The 19,906-nt window shown below is 35.0% G+C and overlaps 3 protein-coding genes across 3 annotated transcripts; 1 reads left to right on the plus strand and 2 right to left on the minus strand.

Annotated features, from left to right (window-relative positions):
* Nucleotides 1–478: 478 nt before the first annotated feature.
* Nucleotides 479–3,130, minus strand: LOC116030242 (alpha-amylase-like). The gene is made up of 4 exons (XM_031272429.1): nt 2,975–3,130; nt 2,728–2,866; nt 1,070–1,875; nt 479–962 (listed from the first exon to the last, which is right to left on the minus strand). Exons 1-4 carry the CDS (start codon nt 3,053–3,055, stop codon nt 708–710), a joined length of 1,281 nt encoding a protein of 426 aa, XP_031128289.1. The 5' UTR covers nt 3,056–3,130; the 3' UTR covers nt 479–707.
* A 4,001-nt stretch (nt 3,131–7,131) lies between these two features.
* On the minus strand, nt 7,132–9,247 carry LOC116030243 (alpha-amylase-like). Its single transcript, XM_031272430.1, has 4 exons — nt 9,086–9,247; nt 8,871–9,003; nt 7,780–8,585; nt 7,132–7,656 (listed from the first exon to the last, which is right to left on the minus strand). Exons 1-4 carry the CDS (start codon nt 9,164–9,166, stop codon nt 7,399–7,401), a joined length of 1,278 nt encoding a protein of 425 aa, XP_031128290.1. The 5' UTR covers nt 9,167–9,247; the 3' UTR covers nt 7,132–7,398.
* A 6,252-nt stretch (nt 9,248–15,499) lies between these two features.
* LOC116030245 (cysteine-rich receptor-like protein kinase 10) lies at nt 15,500–17,259 on the plus strand. The gene is made up of 2 exons (XM_031272432.1): nt 15,500–16,448; nt 16,862–17,259. Exons 1-2 carry the CDS (start codon nt 15,611–15,613, stop codon nt 16,939–16,941), a joined length of 918 nt encoding a protein of 305 aa, XP_031128292.1. The 5' UTR covers nt 15,500–15,610; the 3' UTR covers nt 16,942–17,259.
* Nucleotides 17,260–19,906: the final 2,647 nt, after the last annotated feature.

The following is a 19,906-nucleotide window of genomic DNA, read 5'->3' on the forward strand; positions in this document are numbered from 1 at the left end:
ATATATATATATATATATATATATATATATATATATATATATATATATATATATATATATATATATATTATAAAAAATAAAAATAAAAATATGGCGGGTCGCAGGCCGGCTCGTAACTCCCCCGCGCGGGCCTTAGCGGGTTAGGCCCATTAGGCGCACTCCTTCGCGGGCCATCTTTTTTGTAGACTTAACCCGCCCCACGGCAGGGCGGGTGCGGGTCAGCCGATGGGTTTCGACCCACTTTGACAATAATTGTTTATATGCATGAAGATTCTCGTGTTCGCATTATTCATCATGACCTCAAAGTCAGTAATATTCTTCTGGATGGAAATATGAATCCCAAAATTGGTGACTTTGGTATGGCAAGGTTGTTTGCCTTGGACAAAACTCAGGGCTCTACAAGTAGAGTCGTGGGTACTTAGATTAGACATGTACAGAACTTGTAAGCTATGTAAATATGAATACTAGTATCTCCATGTATGCGAGTAACAAATTTAATTGACTTAGATAACTTGTGAGTGTTCTTCAAACTTTTACACATTGGAAACGTGAATCTACTTCAAATGTGATAGATCATATGTTGACAGGTACATCAAGTCCAGTGTATGAAATAACAAAATGCATCCACATTGCATATTTTATTACTGTGGACATTAATTAAAAGGCTAATTTATTTGAGTACTTGATTATGATCCATGAAGTTAAATTTATATCTTTTTCTCCCACACGGCATAATCTTGTCCAGATGTTACCACGTTGAAATTGGGTGGAATGAATTTTGCAACATCGTACCTTGACCCAATCTTCATTATAACTTTGTCATCAATCTTTGCAACATAAGCATCTGGATCTGCAGCTAAAATCTCCACATTGCTTGTTTCACTAATCCCATTTCTACTCCTGATTGAGGTCAATTTTGAAATCTCATCCTTCAGTCCCCAATCAAAGAAATGATCATAAAACTGCCAAACAAAGAACGAGAATTAAGCTAACAATCTTATAATATTTTACTAGACTTGAGTCACTTGACAAGTTTTAAACGAAATAGAGAGTAAGAGTAAAAAATTACCACACATGGCACTCCGGGGTGGGTGAGGATGTAAGCATAACCCTGAATAACTTTATCCTTGGGAAAAGGCGAGATGCTTTGTGTTGATCCGGTGTCATGGTTATCTATAAAAGTGACGGCATTTTTGGGTGATATTCCGATCAACCCCGGAGGCTTTCCGTTGGGATCCTTCAATCTCCAGAGCTCACCTAGCACAGCAGCCTGAAGAATTCCTTTGGTCGTGAAATCAAACGCTGTAACAGCGCCGCCGCTATTCTGCACCCACTGGGATATCTCATTCCTTTGATTATCCTGGTTATAATCCGGTTTTCCATCCGAACCATGAGCCATATCGTTCCAAAACTCGCCGACGGCGAACTCGGGCGAAGTATTCTCCATGTAAATCTTGGTAATGCTAGCTGCGTATCCCCTGACAAAATCGAATCTCCAGCCGTCAAACCCAATCTCAGACTTGAGCCAATTCATCCACTCCGATAACTCCTTTTGTACCCTGGGGTTAAGATGATCAATATCGGGGGCGCCGCCGAAGTCCCCACCAGTGTCGTCATTGCCAGTGCCGTCGGAGTATTTCGTGTCGTTTTTGCAGATGAGGCCCGGACCCCAGTCGAGGCGATCATCCGGCGTGCCACCTTCGAAGATGCAGTAAATCCCCCTGCTGTCCATTCTTTCAGCACTTCTGTGGTTTATCACTATGTCGGCTACGGCCTTTATCCCTTTGTCGTGAAGCGCCGCCACCAGTTCCTGCAATTGTTGCTTATTTCCATACTTGGATTCATCCAAGTCATACAGCTTTCCAGGTATATACCCTGATGACCGCAAAAATTGTTAAAATTTGGCCATAATACATATGCCTTAAGAAACAAGAAAAATGTTGACCTGGTAAAGTTTATAAGGTGTCTTTGGTTGACAGCTGGTTTAGCTATTATCAAAATCATTGTTATTATTTAGTTTAAAGATTTTTAGAAAAATACAAGTTTTGATTACCCCATTAATTATAAAATTTAGTCCCTAATAAAATAAAAATTTCATTTCTTTTCATTCTCCTCTTCTCCAACTATTAATAATCATTCTTATTCCACCCTACTACCAAACATGTAAAATACTTTCAATAAAATCCATTACCATTAGTCCATTACCAAGTATTAATACTCATTACGATTCTGATTTGCATGTGCAAACCAAACACACCCTAAGTTCAACTCATATTGGGAGTCGTTCTATTAACTTCATTTGTTTGAGTGGGTCAATTATGAACAACAACTTATTTACATTGCTAGTTAAGATCACAAAGCAGGGCTTACTATGTGCATATAGTTAGTAGTTGCCATGAGTTTCCCTGGTTACTTCAAATAAAAGGAAAATTTACAATTTTGGTCATTCAATTATACTCGTGGTACAATCTTAGTCCTTGAATTATATGTGTGACCATTTTTAACCTCTAAACTATGCATGAACTGATGATTTTAGTCTCTCAAAGACTATTTCTATCACCAATTTCTAAGTGGCTAATTTGATCATTTAAGAACTAAAATCACCACTCTATGCATTAGGGGTTAATGTGGTCATGCATATAATTCAATAATTAAATTTGTACTACCTATATAACTGGATGACAAAAAATGTAGTTTTCCTTAAATGAAACAAGAAAAAGACAGCACCTTGGGGAGCATCAGAGTGGGAGTGGGAGGGTGGTGGCAACCAAACATGAGTTATCCCAGCATTAGCCAAATCCGGGATCGATTTGATGAGCGAGTTGTACCATCCACCTTGCTGCTTGTTTGATTCCCAGTTGAACCCCTAAACCAAACAACATCAAATCAATCATGTTGAAATTAAACAAAACCGTGCATACAATACAGATTATATATATATATATATATATATATGCTAGTGCCAGGATGATACCTGGAATAACAGAGTAGAGCCAATTGCAGGAACAAAAATGCAAGCAAGACAGAAGCAAGAAAGAAATTGAAAACGATTCATTTTTGTGGATTATTGGTTCGAACCCAGATGAGGAGAATCAGTGAGATTAGGGGTGTTATATAGCCGGGAAGTTTCCACTTTGGATAGACACTCAGACTATTGCTGCATCAGAAAAGTTTCAGTTCACACCATTCTTTTCAAGAGATGAGCCTTTTTGGGTTTAGACTTTATCGGCTGCAGGTCTTGGTCTTTTTCCAATATTAATGAATTATTTCCTGTTAGGAATTGCTAAATTTTACTCTTTCAAGACTCTTAGGTTTTTTTTTTTTTTTTTTTTTTTGCGCAAACCATAAGGTGTTTTGGATTTATTTCCATCTGTTTTACGGCCAGGTTAACCATACAAATTCTCGTTTTCTTCGGGAGGCATGGAAGCTGGCCTAAGTGAAATTGTCACTTGTGAGAATCTAACACATGTTATTCAATTCCTAGGATCGTCCCCACAAAGACTATTAAGTATATATGATGAGTTCCTTGCGGACACCATGCATTGATCCCCCACTTAATTAATAGGTTGTTGTGATTTATCACTTCAATATTCTGTAGCATTGGAGTGCGGGAATACATGTGATTTTCGCATTCATTTTGTAGTTGTGTATTGTAATGTAGATGCAACATTTATTGTAGACAAGACTTATGCCTTAGTGTCCACATGCATGGATAGTTCAATTGGCCACATGAGTGAAGTTTGGGAAGAAAGACCTATGCCTTAGCACTGTATTAAATTGATGAGAGATTATTTGTTGATTGACCGTTGATTTCCAGCTTCGTGTTGGTTTCTCCCCTACTGCAAAGTCTTTTCCACATTATAAACTCTTTCCACCACTCTCTCCCTATCTTGTATTTTGACCATTGGAAAGGAGATGCATGAGTAAAATTGTATTCATCATCATTTTCCTAGAATACACCATATATACAAATTAAAATATAAACTACTATATAATTTTTAATATTTAGCATTCATCATCATCCCCAATAATAGCTGTGTTTCATGTGCAATGCATATATATATAGCATATATCTCAATGACGTATAACTTGAACACGAATGCATTGGTTTTCTTTTATTGGGAAAATATTGAAGAGGACATCGTCATTTGAACTCCATTTTAAGAACATAACCTAGTACGTACATAAAAAGAGATTTAGATGAAATACAATTTTGTGGTCAAGCGACATAACGGTGGCTCTCTCAAATTGGAGATCACAAGTAAGTTTGAGTCCCGGTGAGTCAATAATACTATATAAAAAAAAAAAACATACTATAAAAAATATATATAAATTAAAAACAAAAATAATTGATGGGCCCAAAATAACTCCTCTATGGCCCTAACCAAGCTGAATATATTTTGGGCCCGTTAGAAAATTTCAAATGACTACGCGTTAGTGTTGATTGAAATAATGGAGACATTGGGAGAGTGGGATGACTCACTCAACACTGCTTCAAATAGTGGAATGCATCAACATTCACATTGTCTTGGTGTTTAATTTCTACAAGAAAATGGCAGAAAGTTCTTAGTGGTTGCTTGGAAATTAAATGATTTCTCAAAGATGGAGATGCAGACTTAACTGGCTTAGCAGGTAGTCCTTATTGTATAGGACCATAGGTAAGTGATAAACATTGATTATTTTAATTTTTTTCTTTTGCGTTAATTTATTTAGAGACTAATTGAACAACTTATTATCCTATAATATAACTCCACATATAAATACCTTTGTACTAGCAGCTAGTGGCCCTAATTTTCCTTTTTATTTTTAAAATTTGTTAATCGTTAGTTTATCATTATTTTGTTGTCATTGTTGTTATTATTATGAGTTAATTTCATTTTTATCTTAAATTTATTGGTGATAATTCACTTTTAATTTTGAAAAATAAGGATTAAAAGTAGATTGTCAACCATAAATCCATGACAAAAAATAGAATTAACTTTTATTATTATTATTATGAGTTAATACCCAATATAGTCCTCGACTATAGTGGTTTTACTCAATTTAGTCCTAAATGACTTTTTGTACTTAATTTAGTCCTCGACTTTGATGTTTTACCTAATTTAGTCCTTTGTTAAAAATTCTGTTAGTAGACGGTTAGAAATAGGGTCCTAATGGTAAGTTATCATCCTTCATCCCATTTGGGATGATCATTATTCTTCCCCTTATTAAGAGCCACACAAAAATGTAAATCTTCGTACCCAAATATTTATTTACTCTGTATTTATTTATTTAGGATTGATGTTGATTTGGTATAAAAATTTACATTTCTGCGTGGATCTTAATAAGGGGAAGAAGAAGGAATCATCCCAAATGAGATAAATGATGAAAAATTACCATTAGGACTCTATTTTTAACAGTCAACTAACAAAATTTTTAACAAAGGATTAAATTGTGTAAAACCATCAAAGTCAAGGACTAAATTGAGCACAAAAAATCATTTAGGACTAAATTGAGTAAAACCACTATAGTCGAAGACTATATTGTGTATTAACTCATAAATAGTTAGCGAATTGCAAATATGATGATAATAAATAGTATGATCTACTTTTAAAAGTGAGAGAATACATTATTATAGATATAAACGAAGTCTAATAAGAAAAAAACTGTAGTCAACACGTGGTGGGAAAGAGGTAAACATAGGACTTGAACAAATACTTTTAGTCACTAGTACAAATATGACCAAAGCATCTATTGTAAACAATAATAATACATAGTACACCAGACGTGCATAACATAAACACATAGATTATACTTTAGGTGTCCGTTTATAACAAATGTGTAAATTTTTTTGAAAAAAAATAAAAATAAACTATATGCGTGTAGGAACAAAATTTGAACAAGTATAGAATCCAACTACATAAGAAAATTATTACTCTTTTATTTCTTGTTCTATTTCAAATTTCTATAATGCTATCAAAGTATACTTCTTACGCGTAAGGTCACTATCCTCCATTAATGATAATGACTTTTCAAACTTTCACATCCAATGTATCAATAGAAGTAGTTATATTATAAATGTCATGTGACCAAGTATAAGTTTATGAATTGACTAACTGATTAAAAGTATATGGCAAAAATTTGTGTGAGGTCGTCTCACCGTGAAACGGGTCGGGTCTGGTCAAGGTGCAAATGTAATACTTATATGCACAAATGTCATACTCATATGCTCAAATGTAATATTAAACAAGAATAAATTTTTTGTTACTTATAAGGGTAAATGTAATACTTTTAAGGGAAAATACAATACTTTTACATTTCGATTTAAAAGTATTACATTTTTCCTCAAAAGTATTATATTTTCCCTTATAAGTAAGAGTCACTTGTCAACATTACTTATATATTATGAAAAATGTATTACTTTTTCTCTTATAAGTAACAAAAATTGTATTTTTGATTAGTATTATATTTGAGCATATAAGTATGGCATTTGCACATGTAAGTACGATATTTGCATGTTGCTTCGACCTGACCCAATCCGTCTCACGAATAAAGATCCGTGAGATGGTCTCACACAAGTGTGACCCAAAGTATATATATAATACATCATTATGAAATTATACATTAAAAAAAACAAAGAAGCAAAAACTTGTGTGAGACCATCTCACCGTGAGACAGGTTGGGTCAAGATGAAAATGTAATATTTATATGCACAAATGTCATACTTATATGCTCAAATATAATACTAATCATGAATGAATTTTTTGTTACTTATAAGGGTAAATGTAATACTTTTAGGAGAAAATACAACACTTTTACATTTCGATTTAAAAGTATTATATTTTCACTTATAAGTAAAGGGCACTTGTCAACATTACTTATCATGAAAAATATAATATTTTTTCTCTTATAAATAACAAAAATTGTATTTCTGATTGTTATTATATTTGAGCATATAAGTATGGCATTTGTATGTTGGTTCAACCCGATCCGACCGGTCTCACGAATAAGGATCCGTGAGACGGTCTCACACAAATGTGACAAAAAAAATAATCATGAAGAATGTATTACTTGAGCAGCCAATTTGAAAGTTTTAATATTGTATTCGTTGTATTTAATATATACTAATTGTTTAGTACTGTGGACATTACATTTAAAAAGAACCATATAAATTAATCCATTATTCTAAAAGAAATTGAAAGGCTACAAGGTACATATTTATTTGAGTTGATTATGATCCGTGAAATTAAATTTGCCTCTTTTTTTTTTTCTACACTGTATAATAATTCTTCTCCCAAAAATTAAATTCTGAACTCAAATACTTCACATATTCTAACTCAGACAAAATATGTGGGAGAAATAAATTTTCCTACATCGTACTTAGCTTTGGCCTAATCTTCATTATACCTTTGCCGGATGTTACCACGCCTCGGCGCCCCACACGGCATAATCCTGTCCAAATGTTACCATGTTAAAATTGGATGGAATAAGTTTTCCTACATCATACTTCGGCCCAATCTTAACTATAACTTTGTCATCAATCTTTGCAACATAAACATTTGCATCAGCAGCTAAAATCTCCACGCTGCTTGTTTCACTAATCCCATTGCTATTCCTAATTGATATCAATTTTGATATCTCATCCTTCAATCCCCAATCAAAGAAATGATCATAGAACTGCCAAACAAAGAACAAAAATTAAGTTAGTAATCTCGTAATCTTTTGCTGGACTTGACGAGTGTTGATCGGAATAGAGATAAGATATAACATTTTTTATCAAATATAAAAATAAAACTTTACCACACATGGTACTCCAGGGTGGGTGAGGATGTAAGCATATCCCTGAATAACTTTATCCCCGGGAAAAGGCCATTTGTTATCTGTTGATATGGTGTCATGAGTATCTATAAAAGTGACAGCATTTTCCGGCGATATTCCGATCAATCCCGGAGGCTTTCCGTTGGGATCCTTCAATCTCCAGAGCTCACCTAGCACAGCAAGTTGAAGAATTCCTTTTGTTGTGAAATCAAACGCTGTAACAGCGCCACCGCTATTCTGCACCCACTGGGATAACTCATTCCTGCGATCATCCTGGTTATAAGCCGGTTTTCCATCTGAATCATAAGCCAAATAGCTCCAAAACTGGCCGACGGCGAACTCCGGCGTAGTATTCTCCATGTAAATCTTGGTAATGTTAGCTGCATATCCTCTGACAAAATTGAATCTCCAGCCGGCAAACCCAATCTCAGACTTGAGCCAATTCATCCACTCCGATAACTCCTTCTGTACCCTGGGGTTAAGATGGTCGATATCGGGGGCGGGGCCGAAATCCTCGCCGGTGTCGTCATTGCCAGTGCCGTCGGAGTATTCCGTGTCGTTTTTGCAGATTTGGCCCGGACCCCAGTCCAGGCGGTTATCCGGCGTGCCACCTTCGAAGATGCAGTAAATTCCCCTGCTGTCTTTGTTGTCAGCACATCTGTGGTTTATCACTATGTCGGCCACGGCCTTTATCCCTTTGTCGTGAAGCGCCGCCACCAGTGCTTGCAATTGTTGCTTATTTCCATACTTGGATGCATCCAAGTCATATAGCCTTCCAGGCATATACCCTGACCTCAAAAATTGTCAAAATCAGGCCAAGTGAACTCAAGAAACAAGAAAAAGCAAAGTTGGTCAGACTGCTGGTTTAATAATCACGAAATTTTAAATTTAGCTCCAATGCTAGATCTTATTGACTTTTTTTGACAACCTAGGCTGACTTACTCACTTATGGTCATTTGGAAATAAAGATCATAAGACGGCCAGTGCATACTTGGGATAGTACTTTTGAGTTTTCTTTGTCATAAAAAAAAAAAAAAAAGAAAGAAAGAAAGAAAGAAAGAAAAAGACAGCACCTTCGGCATCTACAGAGTGGGAAGGTGGTGGCAACCAAACATGAGTTATCCCAGCATTAGCCAAATCCGGGATCGAATTGATAAGCGAGTTGTACCATCCACCTTTCTGCTTGTTTGATTCCCAGTTGAATCCCTGAATCAAACAACATCATATCAAATCAATCAAAACCGTGCATACACATACAGGTAATATATTCTGGGATGATAATTGATACCTGGAATAACAGAGTAGAGCCAATTGCAGGAACAAAAGTGTAGGCAAGACAGAAGCAAGAAAGAAACTGAAAAAGATTCATTTTTTTGGATTATTGGTTTAAACCCAGGTGAGGAGAAGCAAGGGTGAGATTAGGGAAGTTCTTTATGTAAGAACAAATAATAAAAGGTCAAAAGTATGAGTCCACTAAACTCCACTATGACCTTAAATCAGGGATACACTAACACCTAAATTAGGGATCCACTAATTTATGTTTTGTTCTTATTCAGAAAGTGGTGCAAATAATTAAGAATAGGAAAATTTTCATGATTAGTGCATTGATGGAATGCAACTATATAAAGGCCATCAAAATCCCCCTCACTGCTTGATATACAGTCTTATACACCATCTGAGAGAGTTGAGTCAAGTGAGAGAAAAATAATTAGGAAGCTCAAGCAAAGGCAGCAAGCAGCACAGTTCAGTCACGCAATCAAACAAACAAACTATGGCTGGAGGTTAGATCCTATATATTTCATATACTTCAGTTTTTATTCTTACAGTTGGTATCAGAGCAAAATATAATCTCTGCCTAGTTATTAGTTTGAATGTGTATGCAATATGAATATATTTATTATATTAAAAGCATACATATATATTTGTGCTTTGCTTTTACAGTACATATATATTTGGATTTAATATATGTACATATATATATATAAGCAAATTTCTGCTCAATATTTGCATATAAATATTTTCCATATCCACATATACATTTATTTGGATTTTATGTGTATATACATAAATTTTTACAATAATTTATGGAAAATATTATAACGATTTTTCGAAATAAATGTCATATATACATACTGCCTTTGCGTTGAATTCGACAATGCCGGTGACGGAACTCGAAAAATCGCTGGACGACCATGGCTGAGCACCTCCTGTGCGGATGCGATGACGGTGGCGGCTCTGTCCTCCGGTCTCAGATCGGCTCGGGGCGGCGGAGTGAAAGGTGACCGGCGATGGCGGTGGTTGCGAACGGTGGCCGGCAACCTCTCTCGCTTTCTCTCTTCGCGTCTCTCCTTCAGTCGGCTCTCTCTCTCTCTTATCTGCGTAAATGAGCTAATGGCTGCTGATGGAAAATACATAATGAACTAGCAGGAGTAACAGCTAGGTTATAACATTATAATGATCTATGGTCTATGGGCTTGGGCTATGTTAACATTATAATGGTCTATGACTTTGGGCTTGGTCCTACTTTTTGATTTGGGAAATATTGAAGTAGAAGAANATCAAGGTATCGGTGGTCCAACATTAAGACGGTCTACTCGGATAAGACGTTCAGCATTACCTAGTTATTATGAATCGTATCTACAAGAATCTGACATTGGAGCTGAAAATGATCCTGAAACTTTTTCACAAGCCACAAATTGTGAACATTTTGATTTGTGGTTAGAAGCCATGAAAGATGAAATGAATTCCATGAAGAGTAATGGAGTTTGGGATCTTGTTGAGTTACCTAATGGGGCCAAGGCCATTTCTTGTAAATGGGTTTTTAAAACCAAAAGAGATTCATTAGGTAACATTGAAAGATACAAGGCCAGACTTGTTGCTAAGGGATTTACTCAAAAAGAAGGAATCGATTACAAGGAGACTTTTTCTCCTGTATCAAAGAAAGATTCTCTTCGAATTATCTTGGCTTTANAAAGATGGTGAAAATTTAGTATGCAAGCTTAAGAAATCCATATATGGCTTAAAACAAGCCTCCCGCCAATGGTACATTAAGTTCGATGGGGTTATTTCTTCATTTGGTTTTGTTGAGAATCCCTCAGATCATTGTATATACCATAAGGTGAGTGGGAGCAAAATTTGTTTTCTAGTTTTATATGTGGATGATATCTTGCTTGCCACTAATGATATGGGGATGCTTCGTGACGTGAAACAATTCCTTTCTAAGAACTTTGATATGAAGGACATGGGTAATGCATCTTATGTCATTGGCATAAAGATTCATAGGGATAGATCCCGGGGCATACTGGGTCTATCGCAAGAAACCTATATAAACAAGGTTTTAGAAAGATTTCAGATGAAAAATTGTTCACCAAATGTAGCTCCCATAGCAAAAGGAGATAAATTCAATATGGATCAATGCCCTAAGAGTGACCTGGAGAAAGAATCCATGAAGACTATTCCATATGCTGAAGCAGTTGGGTGCCTTGGATACATTCAAGTATGTACAAGACCGGACATTGCTTTTGCTGTTGGAATGCTAGGACGATATTTGCATAATCCAGGTATGGACCACTGGAGAGCTGTAAAAAGAGTTTTAAGGTACCTCAAAGGTACTAAAGATTACAAGCTTGGATTTAGACAGACAGATAACTTGGATGTTATTGGATATTCTGATGCGGACTTTGCTGGCTGTGTTGATTCTAGAAAATCGACTTCTGGGTACGTGTTTATCATGGCGGGTGGGGCTATCTCATAGAGAAGTGTTAAACAAACTTTAATAACTACTTCTACTATGGAAGCCGAGTTCGTTTCTTGTTTCGAAGCTACTTCGCAAGGTGTGTGGCTTAAGAATTTCATCTCTGGACTTAGGATTATGGATTCTATATCTAAGCCATTAAAAATCTATTGTGACAACTCAGCTGCAGTCTTCCTAACTAAGAACGACAAAAGTGGAAGTCGAAGCAAACACATCGACATCAAGTTCTTAGCTATTAGGGAGCGTGTTAAAAGAGAAATTGTGGTCATTGAGCACATTAGTACTGAGTTGATGATAGCAGATCCCTTGACTAAAGGCATGCCTCCATTTAAATTCAAGGATCTTGCTGAAAAGATGGGACTTTCACCCAATTTGTAATTTGTATATATACATTCAGTTTTAATGAAATTCTTTTGCATTCAGAAATTTTCTCATTCTAGTATGTACACTTTAAATTTATTGAGAAAATATTTCAGTCGGATTTGAAATAAACATAAGGTTTATTTTCATTAAGTTTTTCTTGTTTCCTAATTAAGTACTTAAAGGCAGTTTACATTTAATCATAATAGATATTACTCGCACTAATGAGAACATATCATTATGGTTAGTGTTATCTTGTACTTTGAGTTTGATATTTGCACCAAGTGGGAGAATGTAAGAACAAATAATAAAAGGTCAAAAGTATGAGTCCACTAAACTCCACTATGACCTTAAATCAGGGATACACTAACACCTAAATTAGGGATCCACTAATTTATGTTTTGTTCTTATTCAGAAAGTGGTGCAAATAATTAAGAATAGGAAAATTTTCATGATTAGTGCATTGATGGAATGCAACTATATAAAGGCCATCAAAATCCCCCTCACTGCTTGATATACAGTCTTATACACCATCTAAGAGAGTTGAGTCAAGTGAGAGAAAAATAATTAGGAAGCTCAAGCAAAGGCAGCAAGCAGCACAGTTCAGTCACGCAATCAAACAAACAAACTATGGCTGGAGGTTAGATCCTATATATTTCATATACTTCAGTTTTTATTCTTACACTTTAGACTTTGGATTGACACATAGACTAGTTGTGCATCAGAAAAGTCTGGTTTCGTTTCACACCCTGCTGAGATGAGCCTTTTTGGGTTTAGACTTTAGCGCTGGTTTAGACTTGTGTGAGGAAATTTCGCTTTTATTAATTGTTGATTTCCAGCTTCGTGTTGGTTTCTCCCTACTGCAAAGTCTTTTCCACATCCACGTACACGTGCATTATATCCAAACCCTTATCAACTAACGCTTAGGTGCGTTTGGTTCGCACATGGAATCGGAATCGGAATGGGTATCAAATACTTGGTAAGGGTAATGAATTTTGGTGAAAGTATTTAGCATGTTTGGTAGTTGGGTGGAATGGAAATGATTATTAATAATTAGAGAAGAAATGAGAAAGTGAAACCCTTATTTAATAAAGGTATGGATTTTCTCATTAACACTAGCAATCACTTTCATATCCATTTCTTATGCCTAAACCCCCCAACCAAACACACCCTTAGTGTTTAGAAAGCAGGAAAATGACTTCTGGAAAATGTTTTTCGGAAAATGAGTCATTTTCTGTAAAAACATATCCATTTACAGTGTTTGGTTGTATTCTGAAAAATTGTCTTTGTGTGTTTGGTTTATTTTCTAGAAAATGTGTTAAATTGTATAATTTTACATTTTAATTATTTTTTAAAATATAAAATAATAATAATATAAAATAATAATATTTCTTTTACAAAGTAACATATGTGGCCATTTTGGCAAAATAATTGTTGAAGCCAAGTTCGGAAAATGACTTTCGAAAAAAAAATCCAGAAGTCATTTTTCAAAAAAATAACCTCATTTTCTTTGGTCAACGGAAATTGTTTTCCGTTGACTGCATTTTCCAAACACTGTCAAACACCAAAAGCCTGGAATCATTTTCCGAGCTACCAAATACACCCTTAATTTACCAAACATATTTATAATGTATATTCAGTACAAAAATAATGTACATTTAATACATTCAAAAAAGATGTATTTTTTATTATGTTCTACACTGCATTATGTGGACCATGGTCCACACAATAATTTACTGTATCTTATGCACAATCGTTATACCCTGCACCACGGTGCACATAGCAATGTGCACCACATACGTAAAACGACGTCGTTTCGGTGTTAGTAGACGCGGACGCGAATGACTCAGAAAATTCATTATCTATAATACACATAATCATTATCTATAATACACAGAACGTTTGCCTAGAATACACAGAATGTTTGCCCAGAATACACAGAATATTGACACAAAATACACAGATGTTAGTGGACGCGAATGACTCCAGGGAATTCATTATCTATAATACACATAATCATTATATAGAATACACAGAAGGTTTGCCTAGAATACACAGAATGTTTGCCCATAATACACAGAATATTGATGCCCATAATACACAGAACTCATCCTCCTAACATTCGAATGCACAAACACATCACAACTTGTGTTAATAACATGAATACACATAATATTTACACAAAATACACAGAACTCATCCTCCTAAACATTCGAATGCACAAACACATCACAACATGTGTTACTAACATGAATACACATAACGGTTGCCTATAATACACAGAACGGTTGCCTAGAATACACAGAATGATTGTCTGGAATACACAGAATATTAACATAAATACAGAGACCGGCCGAAACGGGAAACGTGATTTCCAAAAAAACGGACGATTAGTCTACAATACTCAAAACGACGTCGTTTAGGTACGTGGTGCACATTGCTATATGCACCACGGTGCACAGTATAATTTGCCTCTTATGCATACTATCAAAAACATATATAAATTAAAAATACAAATAAATAATGGGCCCAAAATAACTCTCTATGGCCCTAACCAAGATCAATATATTTTGGGCCCGTTAGAAAATTTCAAATGACTACGCGTTAGTGTTGATTGAAATAATGGAGACATTGGAAGAGTGGGATGACTCCATGTTTGACTCGTTCAACAGTGCTTAAAATTGTGGAATGCATCCACATTCACATTGTCTTGGTGTACAAGGAAATGACACAAAGTTCTTAGTGGTTGCGTGGAAAGTGATTTCTCAACGATGGAGATGGAAACTCATACTGGCTTAGCACCTAGTCCTTGTTGCAGATGCGAACATGCGTATTGAGCTCAACTTACTTGTTCCTTTCTAGATTCTCATAATGGGTCAATTGACTATTGCCACTGTTTTGACCGTGGGTCAATGATCATTTGGCATGCCAAGTTGGATAAGTCCATCTTTGAGCCATATGACATTTTTTTCAATATAGTATATCAAATATTAAAACTCCAATCTAAAGGAAGAAAATAAAAAAATAAAAAAGAAAAACAAAAACAAAAACAAAATTTGTAATTCATATTTTTTTTGGAAATTATATATTACCCTTCTCTTTTTCCACACGCTTGTTTGACAAGTAAGGTTTGGGACAAAGTCTAGCAAAATGAAAATTGGACCATGGGTTCTCAAAAAAAATCAGCAAAATGAAAATTATAATTAAAGCTGTAGCGCATTTGATTTTGGACCATGGGTGAACAATAGTTATACCATGGACCTGAATTTAACTTGTAATGTGGACTCGTATCCATTTACCTATTGGATGTTCACAATTTGAATTGTGAAATTCAGTATGTAAATTATATATTTTGGATATCCGGTCCACAAAATAGTTTACCATGGACAAAACATGTCGCTTGTAATCCTGACCAACAAAAGATTATAAGGAGTTAGACAGCCTAAATTGCTTATAGTGCCTTAGACAAGAAATCAAACTTTGAATATTATAGTTATCAAACCAATTGTCAACAACGAACCATGGCACTACACTAGGTCCCGGGGCAAGCGGTAGCCTATTTATTAGTATGCATGCTTGTATTGAAACGTACACTGGGTAGTTTAATTAGTTTCAACTAAACGTAACCCCCAGACCTCTCTCTCATTGCATTCTTATTTTTTTAATCTCTTCCTCAACGATCCTGGGCTTGAGTGAGTCATGGATTCGCAGGAATGGATTATTTTCATACTCTTGAGTTTACATCTTTGTTCCGCCACCATAGCCGCCGACATAGATCCCAATTACGAATGGCACATGTGCGGAACGAGTGGAAACTACACTCAGAACAGCACATACGACAACAACCTCAACACACTTCTGTCCTCCCTCTCAAACAACGTAGACGATTATGGATTCTACAACGGTTCCGTTGGTCAAGGCTCAGACAGGGCTAGCGCTATTGTGCTGTGCAGAGGGGATGTTGAACTCAGCGTATGTCGTGGCTGTGTTAGCGATAATGCTGTGAGGATTAAACAGTGGTGTCCTAATCAGAATGAGGCATTCCGATGGTACAACATCTGTAGTATATATTACTCCGATGAATCCATCATAGGTTCTTTGCGAACCACTCCTGAAATCGAACAACATAGTATCACGCCTGTTAAGAATCCTGCTCTGTTTAATCAGGATTTGACAAGCCTGGTAGACCGCCTAAGAACACAAGCCGTCAATGGCGGGCCGTTCCTCAAGTACGCGGCTAATAGTACGGCGGGACCAGAGTCCCAGACCATATATGCGTATGTGCAGTGCACCCCTGATTTGTCTGTTGGCGATTGCAATGATTGCCTAAACACTGCTTTCGCTAAATGGAAAGAATCGAAGGGTAATGGGATGATAGGGGCAAGAGTACTGCGTCCCAGCTGCTTTTTTCGCTATGAGATTAGCAGTTTCTTCGGTGCCTCGCTCATTAATGGATCTAATTCAACACCTCAACCACTTCCACCACCACTGGCTTCGGCTTCACCTGCTTCTTCTCCTCCGCCACCACCGCAGTCAGGTAATTAACTTCATTTTTCAAAAAAGTTCTAAAATGACCAGTAGTGCAAGCTCAAGTGCTAAACCACCTGACCTAAAGTTATTATTCCAGCTAGAAGGACTATAGGGTGGGGTTAGACTCCCACCAACAATATCTGGGAGTTAGGACTCTCCACTGGTCCATCTTGCATTGTGCACTTTGGTGTAAATCTATTAATTGCAGCCACATAATCTGAATTGGTCATTTTAGATGAGAGTCTACAATGTAAGATGAACTTTGATCTATAGTATAATTTGTCAGGTTTTAGGGGCTTAGGTTTAAGCTGAGAAACCTAATGTATTATTGAAAAGAAATAAAAATCTAACATGGGCGCATGCATGGCAGCACTAAATTTGTTGTCTGAAACTAATCCAAAGATTTTGTTTTTTTTGTAGGGAAGGATGGTAATAAAGCCCCAACAGTAACCATTGCTGCTTCAATTGCGGCGGGACTTGTTCTTGGTGTCATCATCTGATTCAGTTAAGGCTCAAGAAGCACAAAGGAGAAGTTGCAGTTTAGAATAATTTGTGTTGAGCTGTTATGCTCTGTTGAGTGATTATCGAAGGAATACAGTTATGTTTGTTTGTTAGAATTATATATGAGGTTTTTGAGTGCATCTTGAGTGGAGATAGAATTTAATTGTGATCTTTTACTTGTAATCATGGACTTATGTTACTCAGTAATAAATTGAGCTTTTTGTATTGATATTTGTGTGCACTTATATGCTTACAAATATAAATGCCTCTGTAGTCTGTACTGCACTTGAATAAAAATAATGGATTGAAATTATTCATATCTCTTTATTTTTCTTTTTTAGAATAATTTATACGGAGTATTAATTAGTGTGATCAATATGAAGTTGCTTACATCATGCCATTAAAGAAAAACAAAAAACCACGTGGCTATACTTCCAAAAAAAATAAAGGCAACCAAAGTGATTCTAGTGGGCCTAATTTTTCTTTTTATTTTTTAAATTTGTTTTTGGGACTACAATCTAATTTATCAGTAGTATCTGATCAAGATAACTCATTAGGGTGGTTCAAGTGACGAGTGAGCTCTCTTTGTGGGGAAAATTTTTGGGAGAACTTAGATTTGATTCCCACAAATGACGTAATGAATTGCAAATTAAATATGATGATTAATACTATGATCAACTTTTAAAAGTGAGAGAGTATGTAGAAATAAACAAAGTCTAATAAGAAAAGAAATGTGATCAACACTTGGTTAGAAGAGGCACACATGGGACATGAACAAATACTTTTAATCACTAGTACAAATATGTCCAAACACATCTATTGTAAATGACAATACACATTACAACAAACATGCATAACAGAATCATATAATTTTAAGACTTTACGCGTTTGTTTATAACAAATGCATAAATTTTTTTGAAAAAAAAATTATATATGCGTCTAGGAACTAAATTTGAACAAAAGTATAGAACCCAACTATATAAGAGCAACCACATCAGTGGTTATTTCAGTTTTTTAGAGGATGAAAGCCACGTGGAGGAGAGAGAAGATTGGGGTGCTCCTGTAAAAATGGGGTTATTTAAGTTTCCAAGAAAAAAGAAATTTAATGATTGGTCACACTGACTTTATTTATTAAAAAAATTATATTTATTTTATTTATTTTTTCCTCCCATCTCATTTTTTCTTTCCTAATCACACTTACAAAAACTCCTCAAAAACCGCGAAATAACTTCACTACTAAGGATGCAAATAACTCCACTACTAAGAATGCTCTAAGAAAAATTATTACTCATTCTTTTCTTGAATACTTCTTACATATGACTAGAAACAAGACTTCCCTGTCAAAATAGACCTCAAGAATTACTACTCTAACTTAACTACTAAGGATGCCATTCTTTTCTTGAATACTTCTTAGAGATGACTAGAAACAAGACTTCCCTGTTAAAATAGACCTCAATAATTATTACTCTTTCTTTTCTTGTTCTACCTTGAATACTTCTTACACGTGGGATCACTATCCTCCATTAATGATGATGACTAGAAACAAGACTTCCCTGTCAAAATAAACCTGCACAAAGAATCAATATCGAGACTTGAACCCACCTCCTTCTTTATTGGAGTGCAACCGAGTGCCGTTATACCACAAGGTCTTGGTAACTTTTTCTTTAACAATTGAAGAGGTAGTTATATAATTCAATTTAATTCTGTCATAAAAAGAAGTAATAAGATATGTACAATTATACCTAAGTTGAAAGTTTTATAATAAATAATTTTAAATGCATAAAAGAATTGACACACATTTAAATAAAATAGTTTCGTTTAATTAATTTGTACAAAATAATAAAACTTATCAATTTACAGATATGCATTATACACACACGTACATGAACATGCAAAGTGTGCATGCAACAAATATTTTTCTTACACTAAAGAAAATTCAAAAGTTGCCTACTTAATTGGCAGATATTGACTAAAATCTAAATATAGTTAGGTAGGTCCAAGGAAGAAAGAAGTCTACACCTATGATATTCCAATCGACAAATATTACTACCATTTTTCTATGTTGGTTGGCACTCCATATCAAAGAATTTTCTTCATACCTGGAAACTTCACAACTTAGCTTGTTGGATGGTTGGGTCAATGTTCCCATTAGTTACGTACAAGAAAGTTCACACTCACTATTTGAAGTCTTTATACTTGTATAGATAGATTCATTTGTTTCATATTGGTGCGTAAACATAATTTATATTTTGTGTGGTCTAAACATAGAATATAAACAAATTAATTTATACACGAGCGTATCATGTTAAACTTAACGGGTCGAGATTACATATACAAACATTATTAGTACACTTTTCAATATACTATAAATTAAATTTTATATTTAAAAAAATTATATTATATTATTATTTTAAAATCATTTCAATATACAGAGAAACTATAATTTTAATATTAGACACTTGTTTTTATGAATTCATGCTCATGTTTGTATATTTAAATTTTAATATAAAATGAAAATTTTAATTTTTTCTTTTTAAAAATGGAAAGGCCGGTAACTAAACAAAAATTTTCAATATATCATTATCATTATTATCAATCCAAAAGAAAAAAGAATATAAAGGTCTGAAATCAACATTAGTAAAGAAGAAGAAAAAAATTGTGGAATTTTGTGAGTTGTAGTGTTTGAATTGGCATTTACATCATTTTTCCACAAGCTCATGGTGGAAAAACGAATAAAGACTTTGACGCACGGACGATCAAGTTCATGCATTTAATAACTGATTATGAAGTATATACACGTTAATTGCAGCACTAATAAAGAAAATAGTAATATACTAATATGAGACAAAACAAGACTTCCTTGTCAAATCTGAACAAAAAGCTCATTGGGTTTCCTGATTGAGTATTTTCCACCAAGCCATTAGGTTCAAGAAAAAGTGTTTTTTTTTTTTTTTTTTTTTTTTT

The sequence above is a fragment of the Ipomoea triloba genome, chromosome 9 (genome assembly GCF_003576645.1).
Source record: "Ipomoea triloba cultivar NCNSP0323 chromosome 9, ASM357664v1".
In the NCBI taxonomy this organism is placed as follows: domain Eukaryota; kingdom Viridiplantae; phylum Streptophyta; class Magnoliopsida; order Solanales; family Convolvulaceae; genus Ipomoea; species Ipomoea triloba.

What these genes read in the sequence shown, in the direction of transcription:
- LOC116030242 (XM_031272429.1), bottom strand. Translation starts at nt 3,055, where the DNA reads ATGAATCGTTTTCAATTTCTTTCTTGCTTCTGTCTTGCTTGCATTTTT. An exon ending in CCACTCTGATGCTCCCCAAG is followed by an intron (nt 1,876 to 2,727) that starts GTGCTGTCTTTT and finishes TGCGGTCATCAG; the next exon opens with GGTATATACCTGGAAAGCTG. An exon ending in ACCCCGGAGTGCCATGTGTG is followed by an intron (nt 963 to 1,069) that starts GTAATTTTTTAC and finishes TTTGTTTGGCAG; the next exon opens with TTTTATGATCATTTCTTTGA.
- LOC116030243 (XM_031272430.1), bottom strand. Translation starts at nt 9,166, where the DNA reads ATGAATCTTTTTCAGTTTCTTTCTTGCTTCTGTCTTGCCTACACTTTT. An exon ending in GCTCTACTCTGTTATTCCAG is followed by an intron (nt 9,004 to 9,085) that starts GTATCAATTATC and finishes TGTTTGATTCAG; the next exon opens with GGATTCAACTGGGAATCAAA. An exon ending in CCACTCTGTAGATGCCGAAG is followed by an intron (nt 8,586 to 8,870) that starts GTGCTGTCTTTT and finishes TTTTGAGGTCAG; the next exon opens with GGTATATGCCTGGAAGGCTA.
- LOC116030245 (XM_031272432.1), top strand. Translation starts at nt 15,611, where the DNA reads ATGGATTCGCAGGAATGGATTATTTTCATACTCTTGAGTTTACATCTT. An exon ending in TCCGCCACCACCGCAGTCAG is followed by an intron (nt 16,449 to 16,861) that starts GTAATTAACTTC and finishes TTTTTTTTGTAG; the next exon opens with GGAAGGATGGTAATAAAGCC.